The sequence below is a fragment of the Alosa alosa genome, chromosome 21, assembly GCF_017589495.1.
Source record: "Alosa alosa isolate M-15738 ecotype Scorff River chromosome 21, AALO_Geno_1.1, whole genome shotgun sequence".
NCBI lineage: Eukaryota > Metazoa > Chordata > Actinopteri > Clupeiformes > Clupeidae > Alosa > Alosa alosa.
The window spans coordinates 23151233-23174927 of record NC_063209.1 but is presented as its reverse complement, the minus strand read 5'-3'; the positions used below and the strand labels follow the sequence as shown (position 1 = coordinate 23174927).

General features: G+C 42.6%; 2 protein-coding genes across 2 annotated transcripts in view; one reads left to right on the top strand and one right to left on the bottom strand.

The window, feature by feature from the left end:
• Positions 1–1444: 1444 nt before the first annotated feature.
• Positions 1445–17098, bottom strand: LOC125286388 (calnexin-like). The gene is made up of 15 exons (XM_048231433.1): positions 16986–17098; positions 16655–16728; positions 16406–16479; positions 16240–16292; positions 15999–16140; positions 15155–15236; positions 8003–8207; positions 7471–7660; positions 7000–7113; positions 4695–4851; positions 3717–3914; positions 2730–2849; positions 2290–2392; positions 1868–1941; positions 1445–1786 (listed from the first exon to the last, which is right to left on the bottom strand). Exons 2-15 carry the CDS (start codon positions 16724–16726, stop codon positions 1757–1759), a joined length of 1614 nt encoding a protein of 537 aa, XP_048087390.1. The 5' UTR covers positions 16727–16728; positions 16986–17098; the 3' UTR covers positions 1445–1756.
• Positions 17099–17449: 351 nt separating this feature from the next.
• Positions 17450–23695, top strand: part of magt1 (magnesium transporter 1) — a 6444-nt gene continuing 198 nt past the window's right edge. Inside the window, exons 1-10 of the mRNA XM_048231344.1 lie at positions 17450–17591; positions 18530–18699; positions 18872–18989; positions 19309–19449; positions 20429–20569; positions 20765–20854; positions 21195–21258; positions 21471–21545; positions 22689–22779; positions 23239–23695. The exon at positions 23239–23695 is cut by the window's right edge and continues 198 nt beyond it. Coding sequence (XP_048087301.1) covers positions 17511–17591; positions 18530–18699; positions 18872–18989; positions 19309–19449; positions 20429–20569; positions 20765–20854; positions 21195–21258; positions 21471–21545; positions 22689–22779; positions 23239–23254 — 987 coding nt within the window. The 5' untranslated portion in view covers positions 17450–17510 and the 3' untranslated portion in view covers positions 23255–23695. The remainder of the gene's footprint in view (positions 17592–18529; positions 18700–18871; positions 18990–19308; positions 19450–20428; positions 20570–20764; positions 20855–21194; positions 21259–21470; positions 21546–22688; positions 22780–23238) is intronic.

Below are 23695 nucleotides of genomic sequence, written 5' to 3'. Positions count from 1 at the left end.
TTTTTCCCCTTTGGTATTTATGTCAATGCAGTAAGATGGAGTTGAGGATTGACTGACTCAAAAACATGACTGACTAGAGCCAAATGTGTTCCTGATAACTAGTGTGTTTAATCTTGAGGTTGAAGTCTGGTTTCCTTTCACTTTGGTTACTGAGAAGTTTCAGGAGATCCCTTGTTCAAGGTCAAGCGATCACTTGACTTGCTTACTACCGGAGAGCATGTGCACAAGAGATCGGTTTTGTCACTCGTAGTGTCAGAGATCATAGTAACATTCGGTCTCTGCTCGGGATGGTCACTGTTAATGGTTATGGGTGCCCAGAGATATAAGAAAGCACACATTTCCTGTCTGATTGTTAATGTTGCCCTTGGCCATTTTGCCAATAGGTTTTGATTTTAGTCGAGTTTAATAGACTTATTTTGGAGTCTGAGTTTGCAACTCTACCAACTAAACCTCATATGATTTTTATATCATAAAATGTAAGGAGCCTTGCTATTAGTAAGTGTAGCCATCATTTATTCCCTTTAGAAAACCAAGTAGGGCTTTTTTTCTCACAGAGCATTTGTGCCAAGGCACAAGTCATAACTTTCTAATCTTAGCTTGTACCGAAAATAATATGTTTGAAGAACAGTTTTGTGAAATATGCTAATCAAAGTCCCAAGAGGGCACTGTTCTGAAGTTTCCATTTTCTGCATAATGTGAATTAATGTGTTCGGTACATTATTCAAACTATGGGCCAACACAAGCTCCGAACCCCTGCCAGTCACCTATAATTCAGAATTCTTGTCTTTTAGAATTTACAAAGAAAACCTGGGTAATAAGCCAGAACTTGTATTCTGAACCTCAGCGCCAAATTTCAGTCTTTTCCAATCAATTGTAAAATTAGGATGCTTGATCAGCATGCATGATGGTAGTCCCCTCAGAGCATTAGAAATGCATTCAACACAAGCATCCTGTGAGAGACCTCCTTCCGCCCAATGCCATTTTACCTTGTTGGCCTGGACTCATATTGAGCTTGGCTGTAAGTACAGATGCAGGTTTGTCTGTGGCACTCAGAGACATGTATCAGAACACTGGTAAGCCAGATGAGTTGTTGTCACCATGGCGACAAGCACTGTTTGGGTGTTTTGGGAGATAACAATTTTCAGTCGCCTTGTCCCTTTGTTTGTTTGTTTTTTCCAACAATGCACTTTTTACATTATACATTTTGCTTCCTGCCATGATGTCTATAATCATGTAATTATTTAAAGATTGTCTATCTAAAATTTTAAAAGAAAATAAAAAAGAATAGTAAATACAGTTTGACCTTCTGGTTTGATCAGTAAGCTTGATTAATATTAAACGTATATTGTTAAGGTAACTAGAAGAGAATGCCATTACCGATTTCAGTTCATCTTTGAGGAATTGAAACTGAAGGATGCATGAAAGAAGACACTACGAGACGAGATATTTTTAAACACCAGGATCACAAAAAACAGACATTTTATTGGTTCAGTCTTGCCCAGAACAGCATTCACAGTGGTCTAACCAGTCCAAACGGACAGGTTCTTCATCAGGTTGTATATCTGATTCACAAATCTCATGCTCTTTCAGGTTGCACATCTGACTTCCTTTCATCACTGGCATTGGAAATCAACACAGAAACAAATGTAATATTGGCAAGACCGCTGCAATAACTATTCAATTTCCCCCTTTTAGAAATCCAGATGGCTTATTGTTAGAACATTAAGAGCTGTTTGAAGATGGCAGGAAGTCACCATCACTCTGTAACCTGAAAGTAAATCAGTGACTACATAAATACACGGTCGCTATAAACAGACTTGTACCAACTGCATATTTGAGAGGTTTATTTCCTGTAAGCCGCATTTACCTTGAGCTCCAAATCTGACTTTCTCTGGCCCCTTCTGGTCTCTCTCTTTCTAGGGCCAACTCTGTTTGTCACTCCTGGAAAGAAACACACAGCCAGGCACCTTATTGTTACACAGCCACAAACATGACACTTGCGCCCCTACTTAATTCTAACCGTAGTCTTGGATTTCGCTGTGCAAGTCAAACTATTTTGCCTGTCAAACAATTTTCACATGGAAATGTATTCTGTTTACAAATGTGTCCACCACTACTAGTGCATCCCACTGCACACTAACAATGTGATGCTCCAGCACTCCAGCAAGCAGAGGCCCAGAGACAAGGCAGTTGATATGATATGGCTCCAACAGCTGATTCCAAAATACTTGTGTGTGTGTGTGTAAAGATCCGTGGCCATGAAAGCACAATTCTGAATGATGCTCTCACCATAGTCTTTCAGGGTAGGGGGGACCTCATGATCCTGCGGGCTGTCAGACTGAGGTTCGTCTGATTTTTTGTAGTAATAATCCTGATTGGGGGGACCAAATCGCTGCAATGACAAACAAACATTCTATAAATTGCCTGGTTTCCTTGAAACTCCGGTTCTCCAAGGGAACGGGATGAGACATAGTGATCTAAGTTGCTTAAGCAACTTTTTTTTTAATTTAGATGCATGCATCTTGTTTGCTATGAGAACTGTGATGGAGAATATATAAGACTTTCATAAATAGATACAATTTCTTCTTTCTAGTCATGTGAAATATGAGTCAAGGCTACTTCCTTGAGTTTACTTAATCCTCTTATAGTCTAAGAAGGCATGCTTAGTGAGAGTCTGTGGAAATTAAACCATGAGATTCTGTTTCCATGTTCACACTCATGGGACCCACCTTGTCAGGCCACATGAAACTGATAAACAGGATGATGGGGAGGCCCACGGTGAAGACGTACACCCCCCAGAGCCATGGCCGCTTCACTGTGGCCACAATGAGCTGTTCAAGCAGCCCAGGCTGTTGGATGAAGAAGGCAAGGCATTAGTTCAGATAAATAAAATCGTGTTTTAAATATATAAAAAAAGTGTTTCAAAAATGATTCCTAATACATGCTAACAGTGCATATATAAAGGGTTTGATGGTATGAACCCATGTACTATATGTAAGAGTAACAAGGGGACATGATATGACTACACACAAAGGCACACACACACAGCCATTTGAGTTTAGTGTGTCAGAACTCACACTTTCTCCACACTTCTCCAGTGTCTGCCTCTTAGGCAATAATGGCTCCTATGTGGAATGCCAGTAAACCACAGGGCCTGGCCTAAGGCCTCCATTCAACTCATTAAACATTAACATACACTACTTTCCAAATATCTTAAGGCTTGTTTGGAATCTCAGCATTGTTCAAGTAGCCTATCAACTCAATTTATACTGTCTTTGACTGATATAACTGATGTTCTGTTCTGAAGCTGTGAAAATACTCTCCATGACAATACTGTAATTTCACCTTTGAAAACACTTTTATGTGTTATAACTTATTCAGGCAATAACCTTAAAATTCCATTGGACCACAGTAATAATGTTGTGTCACACTGAAATTGCGCGGTAAGTTCAGTGACAGTTCAGTACACTTTACTTGACAGTATCGACATAAGAGTGAGTCTTATGAGTTTATAAGAGTTTATGAGTTTATGACATAACGTTTCTGTCATTAAGTGTCATTTGTTTTTTGTCAAGTTAGGGTTAAGATTAGGGTTAGAGTTACGGTTAGGGTTAGGATTAGGGTTAGAGGTTAGAGTTAGGGTTTATGTGTCATGACAGTGCCATGTCACTGTTATGTTGATACTGTCAAGTAAAGTGTTACCGACAGTTCTCTACCGTCTGCCTTTGCCCCCAAGTGTCCTGAGTCCAACGGTTGGCTGTGTTGAGGTCACTACACAGCAGGAAGTTGTCGAACAGAATCCCTGCGGTCAGAGACCACAGCTCCAGGCCAACAGCTGCCACGGGGCTCATCCTGAAGGGGTGCTGGTCCTCGAAGTAGCCGGGGTTTGGAATCGAGCGAGGCTGCCAGGCCCCCTTTTAGGGATGAGAATCACAAGGTCACAAATTCACTATCCAAAATTATCAGAATATTTGCTGTGACCAAGAACCCCCACAAAGAAGGCAGAGGGTAGTGAATGATGCTCTGGAAGACCAGCACAGTTGTGTGAATAAATTGGTTTTGAACTTTGCTGTGTTTGAAAATATGCATCAATATTTGGCCTCTGTGTATTGATACATAATGGCCAGATATACCATAAAATATCATCAAACATGTTTGCAAACATGTAGTGGCAAACAATAATGAACACAAACAAAAGGAAGAAGGAAGTTTTCCTTTTTAGGACAAATGTGCATTGCATGAATGAATGCAACCACTGTTATGTGTTCTGCTTGCATTCCTTAAAGCAGAGCCAGACATGGTTATTTACATTTAATAATGTTGCAGACACTTTCATGTACAGCTGCTTACAGTACAAAGAAGGCATTTACATTTCTGCCCTGTTTGCACTCACCCAGTGGGAACAGGGAAAGCTACAACCTCAGCGATATATGTAACTGAGTACCAGGAAATACAGGCAAAATGGTGTGGAGAGCAGACAGAAATGAGTGCAAAAGTCACACAAATAAATGCACTGCCCCCACTCCAACCAAAATACTGACAACCAATTTATGTTGTCCATGTTGCAAAAGCACTGGGCTTGAAATTCACCATAAATTTAGCTACCCACATGACTGATTCCAAAAGGCCATGGATTTTGCAACACTTCATTGTGACATCTTGTTTCCAGTGCATTCTGTGACTGTAGCTTGTACCTGATAATTTGGGTTGTCAATCTTAGGAGGCTTCCACTTCCCTCTGTAGGCAGGGTTGTGGACCCTCGGTGGGGTCCAGGGACCGCAGCCAACAGCATGAGCACATGAAGGGTTAGGAACCAGAGGAGCCTCCCACTGCCCATCCATTTCCTCTGCCCTGTGGAGAGAGAGCGCTTAGCATGTGCTTTAGTTTCTTTACATGTAATATGCAAACACATAAGCTAGTGTTGCCAAATTTCCATTAGGGACCATCACATAGAAGAGGCAAAAAAAATAATACTAAGCTTATGTCAGGAATGACAAAAACACAACGTTACACTGTAACAAGATTCTGTGATTTTCACAGCATCACTGCTGTTTTTGAGAAAAATGTGTACTGTATTTGTGAATACAGTATGTTGCTGTAGTTTCGCTATGAATTATGGTCAAAAATAGTCAAACTACAGTAATACAAATTTGCTGCGAATCATAACACAGTAATAAATCTGACTCCTCCCTCCCAGCTTTTTGTAAATTTTGAAAAAACATGGCGGAAAATCAGTTGGGGTTTTCTGTTTTCTTTTTGCACATAAATACAAAGTTAAGCTCCCAGATAGCAAGGTGACATTGATATTATGTTGGATTTTCCATCCAAATCATCATTTTGAAAATATATTGAAAAGTCATGGATATATGGTTTACTGGGAAATTTTGACGTGGTGATTGAAACGTGCACCGCGCGACGACGTTTGAACTGTCCGGCGGCGGGAGATCATTTTTGAGTAACAGTTCAGTCAGTCAGACCAACGGTGTTCAGCACTCTGACAAGTTCGCAGCTCCACCTTAATGGTAAGCAAGCATTTATTTATGTAACGTTAATGTTTCATTGTGAAATTGTACTACATTAAATTCGGGCATGTGTACAGTCTATGTACGTTGTACTGTCTAACTTACAAACTCATCCATGCTTGTTGGATCAACTAAGTAAGTAGCTTCTAACGTTAGGCTAGCTATCATAGTTGCTGTTGCTGTGAAGGTGGCATTAACGTTCATGTTTTATGTTACGTTAACGTTTTGGCAGTCTCATTTATATTAGGCCTACCTTAGTTCTCAGTAAGTTACAGTTTATTATATTCATATAATTTATATAAAACATTCGCTAGTAGTGCTAGGCCTAGTATGTTACTGTCACAATGTTAGGCTGAAGATGATGTGCTGCTGGTTAACGTTAACGTGGGGGTTTAGCTGCTACCAGCTAACTTATGTAACGTTAACTCATCGTAATCAGTACATATATCTATGTGTTGCTGCAAGCAAACATCATCAATGAGCTCACCCAGCTGGCTAACGTTAGCAGCTAAATATACCTTCGAAAACTGAGTTATGCTAACACCATCTTCAGCCTGGCATTTTGACAGTAAACTCAAAAAAACATACAGTATAAATATAAATGATTATTCTAAAGTTTCACTTGTAAGTAGCCTTCAGTTTCAGTTGAAATTGTTATCTAACACTGTTTATCTTTTTTTCTTCTATTTCTGCTAGGTGCTGCTTCACTCTGCTACTGGTGGTGGATCAGGCTGACTGCAACCGTTGGTCTAACGTTAGGATGCAGCACACGAACATTTCTAAACGAAAAAAGTGAATAAATGTACTTGCTTTTCAAACTGATAACAAGTTGTCAATGGTTATTTATGCAAGTTTGTGTAGCCTAAACCATACCTAGGCCTAGTCAAATTTATCCTGGCTGTAGATAAAGCAGGATATGAATTTCCCAAAATTACTGTATATAATATTACAGCACTGGTATTACTACTGTACTAAATTACAGTATGATACATAAGTACTGTGATTAAAAATACGGTAGACAATTCAATACTGTATACATTACAGCACTGGTAGTACTACTGTAGTTTGCATTTACAGTATCAGGCATAGGTACTGTGATTTCATATACAGTAGGTGTACTGTAGAGTGAAATACAGCAACTTGCTGGTTATTTGCTGCCAGCAAGTTGCTGTAAAGTTTACGTTAAACTTTTTACAGTGTAGATAAACATTCTGATACTCTGAAACTGCTTTTACATAAGTGTAGTACTTCATAGCTCCATACAATGCACCACCATTTTAGGTCTATGGGTACTAAAAAAAGTCATACAACCCAGATCACATGCTCAGTCCATGCTCGCACTGTTATTCTGCAATATACACAACCCTGACAGGAAGTGCTCAGAGGCGTATGACTAGTCGGCAGTGATGTGATCTCATGAGGGGATGTGTGGCTGGCACTGGCCCTGGCAGGCTTTCTGTCTGGCTGGCTGACTCACCAGTCATCTGGGGGCTGCGCCTCGGGGTCAGGGACAAAGGGCGGCTCCCCCTCCAGCCAGCCGTCCGGTCTCTGGACCGCAGGGTCAGGGATGAACTCTGGGGCTTCCTCGTCCCTGCAGCAGACAGAGAGAATGTCACTCTCGGTCAGAAGGCTCCAGGCCAACAGGAGACTAAAAGCTGTGTAGCTGTGTTGTGCATGTTCACTTCTTCCACGTGACAATTCTTCTCTAAACAATTGTGTCATGTCATTACAGGTTTATAACAGAAATTAGTTGCATTTGGGTGGCTGAAGTGTTTAAATGAAAATTTGATTTGGCTTTGCTAAAGATTTGTTTTGACAAACGTTTTCAAAAGTTTTGACAAAAGAGGCTATATATCCCTAGAACCTACTGCCTCTCCTGATATAAACATTACTGCCAGCTATCTTATTTTGTTGGAATAGGGATGTATGAGACTATGAGTAGACACACCAGTCCTGGGGTTTGATGGCTGTGGGGTCTGGGATGTAAGGTCTGTCATCCCAGCTCTCTGGGGCAGTATCCTCAGGGTCCAACACTTCCTTGGGAGGATTCACCGGAGGGTCCATGTCCTCCAGCAAACTGCCTTTACTGATGACCGTGAGGTCGATGAGAATTTCATAGGTGTTATCTGGATACAAGCCTGGGAAGCATGAAAGAACACTGTTAGATTAGAACATTTACTGCTCAAGGGATCATGCCAAGCTAAGCAGATGACAAAGACCAGGAAGTACTCACTATGATTGGCACTATTAGTGATGCACAAAAGGCCTTTATTGCGTAATCACAGAGGTCTTTGATCCACTCACTTTAATGATTCAAATCCCAAGAACTGTGTGAATCAGAAAGACAATGCATGCAGAATCAGGTGTGTGTCATGGATCAGTAAACCTGCTGCATCGAGCCACTTTAAACATCAATTTCCTGACTGAGGTTTCAGGTTTATGAACAAGATCCTCTCTCTCTCTCTCTCTCTCTCTCAGACTCACTCTCTCTCTCTCTGTGTACAGATGAGGGTTGCGGTCGTTGAAATAATCGCTCAGATCCACGTCAGGCTGCCGTGCATGCTTCTCCTCATACTCCCCCGTTACTGGGTTACGATGACGGAAGATGAAGTGGACCTTATGGCTTTTACCGCATTTATCTGGTCCAAACATGATGGTATACGGGGTGGCATCATTAAACTGGGTCTGGGATGTCGTAAAAGAAAGGGATAGGTCAGAACCCATCCAAGTGCTGTAAAAGAACTGGATGATGTTATAAAAGGAAGTGTTACGGCCCAGGCCGCTGTGTCCTAACTCCGCCCATTGGCACTGACGTGCCTGGGTGCTTGTTTCCCCTGTGTGCCCAGGTGTGCCTGATTGGGAGTGATATTTAAGATCGGCTCAGTCTGCACTCCGGGGCGGTTCTCCTCCTCCCGGCTTGGCATTCATTTTGTTGCGTTACATTCGTCTCTGTACTGACTTACACTTCACTTTTGCGTAACTAACACTACACTGATTTGCACCTCACCCTTATCGTTATTCCGAAATATTAGTTTATGTTTAACTTTCTTTAATAAATTCATTTATTATTATTTCAACACTGCGTTGGTCTCCCCTGAATGTACATACTCCGAGCCAGTGTGTTACATGTGGGGGCTCGAGCCGTGAGTGTTCCGGAATTGGTACGTAATTTTTTTGAGCTAACTCGTCTGGTGGTTACAAAATAAGTTAATTTGTTGGTCAAGTTAATTAAGTGGAAATTACCTGTTGTAGAAAAAACGTGTTTTCGAAATTGGGGAGTACCACGCAGTAATTGTTTGTTTAGCTAAGTGGTTAGTTTGGATTAGTGACTTAAATTGATTGCTTGGTAATTTCTTGATTGGTTTGTGTTTTGCTTTGTTTTGGGTTGCCGTGGAGGAGGGGAGCCATTGGAGCCTGGCAGCCTGTGCGTTTCTTTGGCTGCAAGGTTGACGCGCAGTTTACAGGTCGATTGGGTACAGGTGCCTTTTGTTAAGTGGGTGGAAGGTAGGTTAGACCTACCGAGCTAACGTGAACCCCCGTTGCAGGTACAAGCGCTTACCGCTGTTTATTTCTTTGCCTTTTTTATTTTAACTTATTGTTTTTGGTGTGTCGAACGCGCTGGGGTTGCGGGAGCAACTCAATTGTATGGGGGCATACTGAAGACTAGAGGTGGAAATATTTAGGGAAATGTTTGGGAGATAGATACGGGGCAGCTCTTGTATCGGGGAAATGGGGTGGCTGTAATACCTGTGCCTGATTGTTTGCCTGTTTATAGCGTCTATCTTTGTAAAATTGTTTTTGATTAGTGAGTCGCATTCAGTTACATCAACGTTAACGTTAACGCACTTAGTTACATCAACGTTAACGAAAAGGAGATGCCTACAGTGAAGGTTGAAGAATTTTTTGAGTCTCCATCGGAGGTTTTGTTGGAAAGTTTAACGAAGGATCAATTATGTCAAGTGATTGATCATTATGGATTCGAACATATTCCAAAAGATCTTAAAAAGCAAGAACTGAAAGAACGTATAAAATCCAAACTAGTTGAATTGATGATTATGTCGATAAATCCAGCACCCGGTGGTTATGGCCCAGCAGCGACCTCCACTCCTAATGGTGAACAGGTTTTCAGTTTTGAGCAACAGGCTGAATGAACTTTTAAAATTACAAATGGAACAGAAACGGTTCGAGGCAGCGGAACGAGAGAAAGAGAGAGCGGAACGTGAGCAGGAGCGTGCATTAGAACTAAAACGCCTAGAGGCAGAGGAAAGAAGACGCGAAAAGGAGAATGTGGCACATGTGAAAGAACGTGAATTAAAACATGCACTGGAACTCCGACGCTTAGAGGCCGACGAAAAGAGACGCGAAAAAGAAAATGAATTAGAACTTAAGCGTATAGAAGCAGAAATAAAGAAACAAGAATATGAAAAACAGTGTGACTTAGAACAAAGACGAATTGAACATGATTTAGAATTGGAAAAACTTAAACAACGCCAAGTAGAGACTGAGCGAGACAGCGATCTTCAGAGAGAGAGGTTAAGATTAATTGCTGAAGGGAAAATGCGGGGTGACGGGGATTCCTCTGGGTCGTTAATGGGCACGGAGAAAAACCTGTCCCATATGATTAGGTTTTTGCCGAAGTTTAATGACCGTGAGCCTGATTTTTTTTTCTCTCTTTTTGAAGGTATTGCTGACGAACATGAGTGGAGTGACTCAGACCGTACACTGCTGTTTCAGACCACTTTTACTGGGCGTGCTCAAGATGCGTTTGTGGTGCTGTCGGGGTCCGAGCGTAAAAATTATCAGAGCGTAAAAGAAGCGGTATTAAGAGCATATGAACAAGTTCCAGAGTACTATAGACAACGGTTTAGGAACTGGAGGAAAGGTGACCGTCAAACGTATGCTGAGGTCGCTAGAGACCTAGTTGGGTTTTTTAACCGTTGGTGTTCCTCAGTTAACATTAACACACGTGAGGAGTTAGTTGATTTAATGATATTGGAACAGTTTAAGAATATCGTTCCCGACCGCTTAGCTACATTCATTAATGAGCACAAAATAAAAACGGTTACTGAAGCAGCAGTGCTGGCCGATGAGTATGTTTTAACGCATAAAGCTAAATCTAGAGATCACTTTAATACTCACTTCTCTGCTGGAGAAGAACATGGGCCGCCTCGTTTTTATGACAATTGGAATTCGAAATCAGAAGTTAAAGATTCGTCTGAGCGCAATAAGTCTGATCCTGATCGCTGTAATTACTGCTGGGAGGTTGGGCATTGGAAAGCGGACTGTGAAGTGTTGAAATCAAAAAATAAGAACAAAGCGAAACCGGCCAAGTGGAGTTTGTGCGCAGTTCCTGTCCGACCGTATAAACTTAAAAATGTAATAGAGGGAAAGGCATTTTGTCCAGCAGGTGATGCTATCCCGGCAGGTGCTTTGGGGTCGGCAGCACCTGTAGCGGAGCCGTCTAGAGCTGAGGTCACTGTTGCGGATGAGTCTGTGGGTGAGAGCTACGGCCCATTCATCACGGATGGTTTCGTCTCATTAGGGGGTTCATCTGAGCGAAAACCCGTAAAAATCTTGCGTGACACCGGTGCTACGGAAACGTTCGTATCTGAATCGGTTCTACCCTTTTCTGGTGAATCAAGCACGGGGAAAAGTGTTCTAATTCGGGGCATTGGGATGACATCCATGTCCGTTCCCCTTCACAGGATTGTATTGAGTTCCGATCTGGTGGAGGGGGAGGTGATTGTTGCGGTTCGGCCAGCATTACCAGTGCCTGGCGTTGACGTGATTTTGGGAAACTTACTTGCTAAAGACAAAGTGTGGGCTAGTGGGCCAGCATCTCTGGTAGTGACCACTGAGCCTGTCCAGGCTTTAAGATCAGATGAGTGTGGCGTAGCATTTCCCGAGGTTTTCACTGCTTGCGCGGTGACTCGCGCAAAAAGTCGCGCGCAGGTAGTGAATGGCTCGACGGAGTCTCAAGGTAAACGTTCTCTTCCTCAGTTGCCTGTTTTACCTATATCCTTTGATCGTGACGATTTTATTCAGGCTCAGAAACGTGATGAGGGCTTGGCTGAGTTGATTGCTTCGGCCTTGCCTGAAGAGGAGCTACCGAACGTAGATAAGGGGTATTTTATTATTGACGGCTTACTTGTGCGAAAATTTATTCTTGTTAACAATGGTATGTGTGACACATTGGTTCAGTGCGTCGTACCGAGTAAATATAGAGAACTGGTTTTACAAACAGCACATGGGGAGGGAGCGGGGCATTTCGGGGTGAAGAAGACTTACGATCGGTTGTTACAGCACTTTTTCTGGCCGAGGTTGAAACGTGAGGTGGCAGCTTACATTAAGACTTGCCATATTTGTCAACTTGCTGGCAAACCGAACCAAGCGATTAAACCTGCGCCTCTGCGTCCCATCCCAGCAGTGGGCCAGCCTTTTGAGCGGTTGTTGATTGACTGCGTTGGCCCATTGCCTCCTTCAAAGTCCGGTTCCCAGCGGCATTTCCTTTGAGAAGTATCAATACGAAGTCTATCGTAAAGGCGCTCTCGCAGTTCATTTCAGTGTTCGGGATACCCAGGGTTGTTCAATCCGATAGGGGCAGTAACTTTACATCTAAAATGTTTGCTGAAGTTTTGAAACATCTTCGAATAAAACATAATCTGAGTAGTGCCTATCATCCGCAGAGCCAAGGCGCTCTTGAGCGATTTCATCTCACACTCAAGTCCTTGCTGCGCGCGTACTGTTCGGAACTCCAGCGCGACTGGGAGGAGGGTCTTCCGTGGTTGATGCTGGCTGCTCGCGGGGTATCGCAGGATAGTTTGGGTTTTAGTCCAAACGATTTAGTTTTCGCACATAAAGTCCGTGGTCCTCTGTCTGTGCTAAAAGATGGCCTACAAGAGTCAGAGCCGCAAGTCAACCTTATTGATTTCATTGATGGTTTTAGGCGTAGGTTGTTTTTGGCGTGGCAATGTGCTGCAAAAAATCTCTGCAAGTCGCAGGCACATATGAAAAAGGTGTTTGATTGCAAGGCCGAGTCTAGAGTGTTTAGTGCAGGGGATCAGGTATTGGCGCTGTTGCCAATGCCTGGTTCTCCCTTTCGGGCAAGATTCTCCGGTCCATTTACAGTGGTCCGTCAGGTAAATGAGCTGGATTATTTGATTGCGACACCAAATAGGAAAAAGTCCTCTCAACTTTGTCACGTGAATTTATTAAAACCCTACTATTCTCAGTCACCCAGGACTGAGGAGCCTGGTGATCCGGTTAGTTCGGTTGCGCTGGCTGTAGGGGGTGCGACCTCTTCTCTTCAGAGGGTGGCAGCTGAGGGGGAGGATGAGGTCGGCCCAGACGACTGCATCCTGTTGCCGCGGTTAAGAAATTCAGAGATGTTGGAAAATCTTGATGGCCTGTTAGGTCATATGCCTGCTGATCAGAGGGGTGATCTTAAGTCTTTAATTTTGGCTTTTCCTAGTTTGTTCTCCGATGTACCGTCATGCACAAACTTAATGGAACATGATATAGAGGTTGGTGAGGCTAATCCAATTAGACAGCGGTTTTACCGTGTGCCGGCAGTTAAACAGAAGGTTTTAGATGACGAAGTCCAGTATTTGCTTAGTAATGGGTTGGCTAAGCCATCATACTCCAGTTGGGCGTCGCCCTGTCTATTGGTCGCTAAACCGGATTCTACTTTTCGCTTCTGTACAGACTACCGAAAGGTAAACCTGGTCACTAAACCGGACTCCTTTCCCCTTCCTCGTATGGAGGACTGTATAGACCGTGTGGGCGCAGCGAGGTATGTAACCAAATGCGATCTTTTGAAGGGTTACTATCAAATTCCTTTAACTGCAAGAGCTCAGGAGATCTCTGCGTTCGTCACCCAGTCTGGACTGTTTTCTTACAACGTCATGTCTTTTGGATTGCGTAACGCCCCCTGCAGTTTTCAACGCCTTATGAATCGCGTGATTTCGGGTCTTAAGGGATGCGCAGTTTACTTAGACGATCTGGTGACATGTAGTGGTGATTGGCAGGAACACCTCTCCAGGCTTAAAGCTTTGTTTGAGAGGCTTGTCGAGGCTAATTTGACTATCAATTTAGCAAAATGCGAATTTGCGCAGGCGACCGTAGTCTATCTGGGGAAGGTAGTGGGTCAGGGGGAAGTGCGGCCTGTGCGCGCTAAGGTGACGGCCATTGATAATTTTCCACCTCCTACAACGAAAAAGGAGTTAATGCGGTTTTTAGGCATGATCGGTTACTACCGGAGTTTTTGTTTTAATTTTTCTACTGCCGTTGCACCCCTCACCAATTTGCTCAAGGGTAAGGCAAAGTTTGCCTGGACCCCGGAATGCCAGCAGGCATTTGAGAATGCTAAGTTGCTGCTCAGTACTGCCCCCGTCTTGGCTGTCCCCATGCTAGACAAGCCATTTAAGATCCAGGTTGATGCCAGCCAGGTGGGGGCTGGTGCTGTTCTTTTACAATCGGATGAGACGGAGATTGACCGCCCTGTTTGTTATTTTTCTAGAAAGTTTAACAAGTATCAGCTTAACTACTCAACGATTGAAAAAGAAGCTCTCGCCTTGGTATGGGCTCTACAGCACTTTAATGTGTATGTAGGCGGTGGAGTCCATCCCATTGTTGTGTATTCAGATCATAATCCATTGACATTTTTACACTCTCTGCAAAACCCTAATCAACGCCTCATGCGGTGGGTGTTATTCTTACAGCCGTACGATTTGCAGATACGGCATATTCGTGGCATAGAAAATGTTATGGCGGATGCACTGTCGCGTGCCCCGATTGTGTAAGGCTTGCCTGTTTCACTTTTCTTATGTCCTGTCTGTCTACCCCTGTCCCTCTTAGAGTACTTTTTCAGGCTCCAGAACAATCGAGGGCCAGGTGGCCGAGGGGCTAGAGAGTGAGACGTGGTGATGGGTGTGAGTGTGGGGTCTCCTTGGGAGAGTGTATGGTGGAGGGTAGAGTGTATGTTGGTGGTGGATGCTGATGTGTTGGGCGATAATGGGATGAGTTAGAAATGTTGTTGCATATACTCATTTATGTATATTTTATCGTCACAGGGGGATTTTGGGTTTGATTAGTGACAGAGGCCCACAGTTCTGGGCCTCTGTTTTAAGGGGGGGGGATATGTTACGGCCCAGGCCGCTGTGTCCTAACTCCGCCCATTGGCACTGACGTGCCTGGGTGCTTGTTTCCCCTGTGTGCCCAGGTGTGCCTGATTGGGAGTGATATTTAAGATCGGCTCAGTCTGCACTCCAGGGCGGTTCTCCTCCTCCCGGCTTGGCATTCATTTTGTTGCGTTACCTTCGTCTCTGTACTGACTTACACTTCACTTTTGCGTAACTAACACTACACTGATTTGCACCTCACCCTTATCGTTATTCCGAAATATTAGTTTATGTTTAACTTTCTTTAATAAATTCATTTATTATTATTTCAACACTGCGTTGGTCTCCCCTGAATGTACATACTCCGAGCCAGTGTGTTACAGAAGAAATACATTTAAATCAGAATGATGGTGTATGCAATAGTCATTGTTTGGCTGGAATTAAGTCGAATAATTCACAAGTAACTACACAAGCTTCATAAGACAGTTATAAGTCATAACATTTTACACTTACTAAACGGAGGCCATCATAATCAGAGAGCAGTTTGATGTAAGCTCCTCCGCAGTCTATACCCTTCTGGAAGTGCACCTCATACCTGTAGGTTGATGCATCAGTCACATAATTGAAAGTATAAAGGTGCATACATCTGGTGGTGAGCCGTGGCCCACTGGTTAGCACTCTGGACTTGTAACCGGAGGGTTGCCGGTTCGAGCCCCGACCAGTGGGCCGCGGCTGAAGTGCCCTTGAGCAAGGCACCTAACCGGTGAAGCAGGCAGCTCACTGCGCCGGGATTAGTGTGTGCTTCACTTCACTGTGTGTTCACTGTGTGCTGTTTGTGTTTCACTAATTCACCGATTGGGTTAAATGCAGAGACCAAATTTCCCTCACGGGATCAAAAAAGTATATATACTATATACTTATACATCTGTCATTCACAACTAACTAAAGGACTGCGTTCCCATTACAGTAATACAACAATACACAGTGATCAAGGAATCATGGAGGCAGCAGAGCTAATATGTCATACATAACACAACAATGCTCTGCTAAAATTATTAAAATAAGTTCTGGTCTACTGACACATGTTTTAAGTAGGTTGCATGGTTGGTATTAGGCTCCTACCCACATCACCCCCAGACCAAAACCTTTATGAAGGGAGCCCCCTGGCAGATGCATGTGCCTGCATGTTTACAGCCACTAAAAAAACAAAACAGCAGGCCAGATGCTGGAGCCAAGTTCCCTCCTATTGTCATATAACAATGTTGCAAAGCTACTAGTGACTCCAAAACAATCATTGTGAATGACCAGCACGTGGTGGCTAGTTTGTGTCAGGTGTGTGTGTGTGTGTGTGACTCACTGCAAACAGAGGGGTTTGTCCCTGAACTGGTACACGGAGCGCAGGTACGCAGCGATGGCATGATGACGACCTGGACTCTTCAACACCAGTCCTCTGTTTCCTGGCAACACCTGATGATCAGGCTCCTCCAGAGCCCAGTTCCCTGAGACGAAAACAGCCATGAGTCATGTCACATTATATCTCTCTCCAATGTGTGGAATTCAATTAATTTAAGCTATAATAAGTATCTTATGTAGCCTACCATCATACTTCAGTTCCATGTTCACTTTGCCTGCCTTGGACAGTACCCAGTTTCTTCAGAATGGCAGAGGGACATATAGTGAAGTCGTTTATTAATGAAGAATTGGGTTATAAATGTGGATTATAATTAATATAAAGTAAATTATTCAGAAAAATGGGATATGCACCTGTCCAGTGGAGCAGAGTCAAAAGTTTCAGCAAAATGGGCCTTTTCTGGTATGGGCACATTTCTGTAAACTTTCTGAAAGGCATTAGAAGCAGTAAGGTGTAGTTGGTCCACTTTAGAAAAACAAAACTAAAGTAATTGTATTAATTCACAAATACATTAGGGCTACCTAACCATAAACACTCAAACGCCAAAGTAGCCTAGGGACATCTGGGACAAATTAATAATTTCATTCTCTACATCAACTAACCTGACCCTCGCTCATAGGTGAGGTAAGGCAAACGCAGGTGCAGGCAAGAATCAAATGGAGGCTACTTGCCATACCTGCGGACAACAAAGTGATGCTTACATGTACAGGCCAAGTGCAAATGATGGCAAAAAAGTTATCGTAGTTAGAGAAACCAGCGATCATGATGCAGAGGTAAGGCTACCTGTAAAACGAGACGGTCTTTGGAAGAAAATAATATGTTCATAGTTTAGGCTACAGCCTGCTTTTCGACATGCCCACGGCTATTTTAATCCAGTCAGAATTTTAAAAATAAATAAATAAATAATCCCATAACATTTCAGCAATTGCCTACCTCGTCCTCGTGTGGCATTGTATGCAGATCTCTGGTGTGCGGAAGTTTCTGGTTATTAAAGGTGGACTTTGATCAGGGAACTTTTTTCATTTCATTGGGAAACTCAGCGCATTAATAAGCTCATTATAAAACCATGCTGTATCTGTGATGAATGGGAACTGTAGTAATAGCCTGCCACTGTGAGTCAATTTTAAACAATCAATTCATAGACTAGCCTATCAGGGGATCCTTAGAAATACAGTTTAGCAGCATACTATTTCAGCTGCACTTAAACTATCAAAATGTTATTCACAAATGTTAGTTCACAAAGATTTTAAATTATCTTTTTTAATAACCACCTAACCAAAGTCGATCTTTGGGAAATTAAATCAGATACACAATTCCCAGAATGCACCGGTCTGAGCACGTTATCTGTGACACCTCTCTGTCTCCACCATTGGCCAACTACTGAGAGTAACCGACCAATGGAAAAGTTACAGACGGTTCCTGGAGTCGTGGCTTTTTGACGATAAATTGTGAGAAGAAATGTCTCCGAAACTTTTGTATGCAGCATTGTTACTATTACTTTGTCATGCAAGATCTTCAGATGGACAAAAGAAGAAAGAGGTATTGACACTTTACGTATTACCACTGCAATATTATGAATGATACAGTTAATTGAATGTGCTTCATTCAATTCAGTAAGCTAATTAACTTGTCAGCCAGCTAGGAAGCTTAGCCAGCTAACCAGGACATCAACCCTTTACTCGTGTTATTCAGGAAGTGCTCGCGCTAACGTTACCTGTCATTGGTTCTGTCTGATACTTCTTTTTGCAACTGTGTAACATTACATTGCTGCAAATCTATTGATCCTTATTGTAATTGCATGCAACACATTCGGACAGTAAATTAATGGCTAGCAAATTATATAGAGCTGCTAGCCAGCTAGCGATAGATTATGACAGTTAGCAGCAGATGACGTTAAGCTGCCTGCAACCCAGGATTTGTGAAGAACAGATGAATGAATTAAACAGAAATAAAAAAACCGATCTACTTGCTCCCAGTAACACATTAACATCGTAGACTATACTTGGTTTTAACGTTATGTGAATTCTGTGTCGTGGGATTGTGACCCATTTGCAGACTGATAAATATTCGCCTGGCAAGATTCGTTAATGTTTGGTCAATCATCAGCTGTGTCATTTCAAGTCCCGCATCAAGAAGTAATTTCAGTGTTACATAATGGCCTCTTATTCTGCCACTTAAGACACTACATTTCATGTTGGCCAATTAATTTAATAGCCATGTGATCTTGATCTTGGATGTGCATGTTGACCAAATGGTCTATGCATGTACGTAGCCTTTGCTACTCTGCTGCATGATCAGGATTGTGTGGCATAATTCAACTTTGTCCACGTCTCTGTCATACACAAATAAGCAATGAAGTAGTAGTGCCACATTATTGGTAATTGAAGGGACAGGTAAAACTCAGACCTTCCTGTTAGAAATAAACATGGTGTGTTTTTGTCAGGAAAATGGCCCTTTCTTGTCTTTCTTGTTTTTAGACACTTCTCTCTGAGAAGGTCACCCAGATGATGGAATGGGCCAGCAAGCGCGCCGTCATCCGCATGAACGGGGAAAAGTTCCGGAAGCTGGTGAGAGCCCCTCCACGGAACTACTCCGTGGTCATCATGTTCACCGCGCTGCAGCCCCAGAGACAGTGCGGCGTGTGCAGGTGAGCGACTGTGATGTAATGGCTGACCGCAAAAAAAAAAAAAGTGTGATGTGTCTCTTAGAAGTAGTTAAACTTCCGTAGTATAATAGGCATTATGAAATCTTTAATTTTAAAATACCTACATAGTGAAATGAGTGGACATTTTGAATGTTTTTTTCTATATTTTATACAGACAAGCTGATGAGGAATTCCAAATCCTGGCCAATTCCTGGCGGTACTCTAGTGCCTTCACCAACAGAGTCTTCTTTGCATCTGTGGACTTTGATGAAGGATCAGATGTCTTTCAAATGGTAATCTCCCCCTCTGTCTCTGTCAGTCTCTCTCTTCTGGCAAAAAAGCAAACAGAAACTAAATGGATAGGATCTGACAATTTTAAACAAACAACAGCATCTGCTCATTTGCTTGTAGTCAAACAAGTGAATGAGTTGCGACCATATAGGTTTTATTGGTTGTTTGACCTCCTTCCATTTGAATGAGCTTAGCTGTAAAGGGAAAACTGAATTGAATTTTCCCTTGGGGATCAATAAAGTATCTATCTATCTATCTATCTGAAGGTCCAAATTGCACTGATGATGAGAATGGCCACTCTTTGTCTGCTCTGTCCCCCAGCTCAACATGAACTCCGCCCCCACATTCATCAACTTCCCCGCCAAAGGGAAGCCTAAGCGTGCCGACACCTACGAGCTGCAGGTGCGAGGCTTTGCTGCTGAACAGCTGGCCCGCTGGGTGGCAGACCGCACCGATGTCCATGTAAGCAGACCACTTTACACATCCACATGCACACAAACACACACACACACACACATCCACCAATCCTCACAGACAACTAGGGCTGTCACTTTTGTGAAAAAATCCTGTTTGATTTTTGAGACATAAGTGTTCATTGAATCGATTGTAAAATCTTTTTTCCATGTCTAAAGACGTTTCCAATTTCAACGGCAGATATAGCCAATCCACGGACAACTAACAGGCATTAGGATGCACGTAAAGAGGGCGCTTGAGATGATATTTAATATCTCTGATGATTTATTGGCGTGAAGTTTCATGCAACATGACAAAACAGGAGTGCAACAACATTCTCGAAAAACAATAAGCAGAGTGGACTGCCATAACATCAATGAAAAACATTACTGCAGACCAAAGTGCTTCTATATCGAACTCCAATTATCAAATTATTAGGGCTTATCACTCGTCTCCCATGTCGCACAGGTTGATTGTCCTCCATTTTTTGGCAAAATACCAGCAGCAGCCGATTGAAACTAGCCTATAAGCTGTTTTTGGTGCGTAAAATTGGTGGGAATTTTTTTTTTTTACTTTCAGAATGCCTACTGCACTTTCGGAATTCTTTATTTTCTTTTTCTGCTTGTTTGTGAGTTTTGTTACATACATCTTTTTATTTGTTAAATTTGTTTAAAATGAATAGTGTACATGTTTGGTTAAAATCCATTCCCTATTTTAGTTTTCGAAACTTGTGTTGGTTGATCCGATCGATTGTGCAATCGATTTTCGAACTGAAGTGACAGCCCTACAGACAACATAATTGGCTTGTTGAAAATGTGGGTGGACGTGAGCCCTCTTTAAAGATGGTGGTGGTCAACTGGGATAATCTTTAAACCCTCATCCCTTGGTGTTGCTGTATTGCATAAAAGCAAACCATAAAAACGAAAAATTAAAAAAAGTGTTTGCGTGTGTGTGTGTGTGTGGTGTCCTTTGACCATGTCTGCTGTAGATCCGTGTGATTCGCCCTCCGAACTATGCGGGGCCCCTGATGCTCGGCTTCCTGCTGGCAGTGATTGGCGGACTTGCATACCTGCGCCGCAACAACCTGGAGTTCCTCTACAACAAGAACGTCTGGGCCTTCTCCGCTCTGGTGTGTATATATTACTTGGCTCAGGAGCTCTCTCTCTCTCTCTCCCTCTCCTCCTCTCCCTCTCCATCATCCCACAGTCCTGTCATTATCACGTTTTTCCCCCCAAAATCAATGTAGTTGTATGTTTTCTGTAGCTCCTGTAGCTAACTAAAAATAGTACTCTTGACTTGGAGAATAATCTTTTTTTGTCCCTAGTGCTTCGTGCTGATCATGACATCAGGCCAGATGTGGAACCACATCCGAGGGCCGCCCTACGCCCACAAGAACCCCAACACCGGGCAAGTGGTAAGCGACGTCCCTCTGCTTCCCTGAGAGTGCTACATGATCAAACGGGAAGGAAATAGATGACTTTACTGTTGGCCCTTTGGCTCTTTTTGGCGCTTTGATGGCATGCACAGCTGTGATGAATTTAAATCTGGGCCATGTGCACTGTAACTCTAAACTCTCCGGGGTGGTATGATGACACTTTTTGTCTAGCTGTCATGTGGAACAGCAGAGAGTGTCATATTGGACAGATGAAAAGTTCACCGCTTTCAGTGCATTCAAATGCTACAGCCTGGATGAGTTTGTGTGTGCAAGTGTGCGTTTAAACGGCTCTTCTGTCTTTCTCTTTCTCCTCCTGTAGAGCTACATCCATGGCAGTAGCCAGGCCCAGTTTGTGGCTGAGACCCACATCGTGCTCCTGTTTAGTATCCTTTTAAACAGCCCATGCAAAGACCCTATCAGTACTTCCAAACATTGCCTTTTCAGCGTCATCAGTGTGTTGTTGACCTTTGCTGTAATATGCCTAGAATGCGAAACAGACACATGGCGAGTTTCATACATTTTTCATAATGATGTTATTACCGTGGTTGTTAACTCTGTGCTTCCCAAACGGACGCTCCTTGATTCTGGTGATCAGATGCCGCTGTGACTCTGGGAATGGTCCTCTTGCACGAAGCAGCAACATCTGACATGGACATCGGCAAGAGGAAAAGTAGGCTCCCTTTCTTCCCTGTTGCCTCCATTTTTAATTTGCATAGTTGTGCACATTTTGCAAAATAACGTACAGTGTAGGAGAGGCAGTTGCCTCCCACTGAAGGCCATTGTGAGAGACTGGCTGTTGTACTGTATAAACCAGGGGTGGGCAAACTGCGGCCCGCCGAGCACTTTCATCCGGCCCGCCGAGCATTTCATTTGGTTATCAGGCTGCTCGCTATTTTTTTCCTGCAATAGAGACGACGTTGGTTAGCCGTACTGCAAACTGCTTTTCACTCTCCTTAGAGAACGTTTGCAATGTCAATGTCAAAACATCATGTTTAATAGAGATAACATCATGTTAAACTAAGTTAACTCTTAGTTTTCTCCTTTGCAGCAGATCTAACGTGAACATTATGCGCTCCATTTAATTGGGAACAGAGCCATATAAAGGTACCTTTATATGGCTCTGATTGGGAATGCGTCTGCACTCACGAGAGGGAGAGAGAGCCGTAGGTTCCAGCTGGCTTGTCATTGTTGATAATTGATATCTCCTTATAAGAAACTTTTAAAAGGAAATCATGAAGGCAACAGTAGTTCCCACTACTGACCATTTAAAAACTGTGAGAGGGCCCAGCTGTAGGTACAGCACTAGCCATAAGCGGGAGCAGGCAGAAGATCATTGAGAAATAAACGTGAATTAAAGCGACTGTCTTAAAGCGACAGTGCACAATTTATACATTTGTTAAACAGCATAAAATTAGCAGTATTTTTAAGCAATTCATATTTTAAAAGATACTTTTCATACTAAATTATAGGCTAAATTTTTGTATATGTATTAATGTTTGTAAATGTATGTATTTGTCGTGGGCGGGGGGGGTTAATGGTATTTAGCAGATGCTTTTTAACAAAGAGACTTACAATGACATCAGTAAACTTTACATTAACACTGAATTATCAGTTTATACAGAACCATAATAATCGGTATACTAATGTGTTATGGAGATTACTATATTGCGCCACACAGGAAAGGCCAGTGATTGTTGTTGTTGATGGTGCACTGTAATTGAACAAGTTGGATGTGCATGCAGTCTTGTTGCTTTGCACCTGGAGCTCTAACCAATCAGCTGTCTGCTGACACCCCCTCCTCTTCCTCCCCCAGTCATGTGCGTCGCTGGGATTGGCCTGGTGGTGCTCTTCTTCAGCTGGTTACTGTCCATTTTCAGAGCCAAATATCATGGATACCCCTACAGGTAACATCCTCCTCCACATGTTTATTGCCAAGCTAATGCTAAAGGAGAAATAGTGTCATTAAGGCGTAATTACTCAATTCATGTTGATTATTGTACACTGTGATAATAGTTCTATATATAAGACTGTCATATTTGCGATATTGATTAAATAGTTGCACAATAATGTCTTGGCATAGTTGTGTGCAGTTTACACTTTTTCTTTCATGTACAAAACATGCTGTGTGTGCAAACAGTTTTTGCATTTTTTACTTTAATTGAATGTAACTATTTAACTATTTAACAACAGTATGATAGGCTAGTTATATGTTAAACGTTAACCTATCTATGCTAAACCTGATACAATATAATACAAATCTTAATATAGTATATATTATATATATCATATAGTATATCAAGTCAAGTAAGTCAAGCTTGTGACCTGTCACATCCAGTCACGCTGAACGATTTCTGTTTTGTCAGCTTCCTGATCAGCTAAACACAGAACCACTGAAGAGGAGAACAGGCCTCCGACAGAGCGAGAGGGAGAGGGAGAGAGAGAGAGAGAGAGAGAGACTGAGGATCCCAAGAGGAGTCGGTCTTTGTGTTGACATGTGCCTTATTTTTTCTGTGCTGGTAGTTTCTGTGCATTGTTGGTTTCTTTTTGTTGTTGTTCAGTTTCCGTTGGCTCTTTTTCCCCCATCTGTATTTAATTTTTTTCATGTGTGAAAAGCAGTTGAATTAATTTTTCATTTTGTCTTGTAAGGAATCCTTCCAAATCTTCACCTTACTGTAGGTATGAAGCCAATACAAAGTCTGTCAATTGGAAAGAAAAACGGTGGAAACCCATACACAGTAGCTTAATGGCTCCTATAAATACACAAGTGAAGTATTGTGTGCATACGGTCTGAAATGGCAAATAGAAGGGGAATTGTGAATA

What these genes read in the sequence shown, in the direction of transcription:
- LOC125286388 (XM_048231433.1), bottom strand. Translation starts at nt 16,726, where the DNA reads ATGGCAAGTAGCCTCCATTTGATTCTTGCCTGCACCTGCGTTTGCCTT. An exon ending in CACCTATGAGCGAGGGTCAG is followed by an intron (nt 16,480 to 16,654) that starts GTTAGTTGATGT and finishes AATGCCTTTCAG; the next exon opens with AAAGTTTACAGAAATGTGCC. An exon ending in ATTATGATGGCCTCCGTTTA is followed by an intron (nt 8,208 to 15,154) that starts GTAAGTGTAAAA and finishes ACGACATCCCAG; the next exon opens with ACCCAGTTTAATGATGCCAC.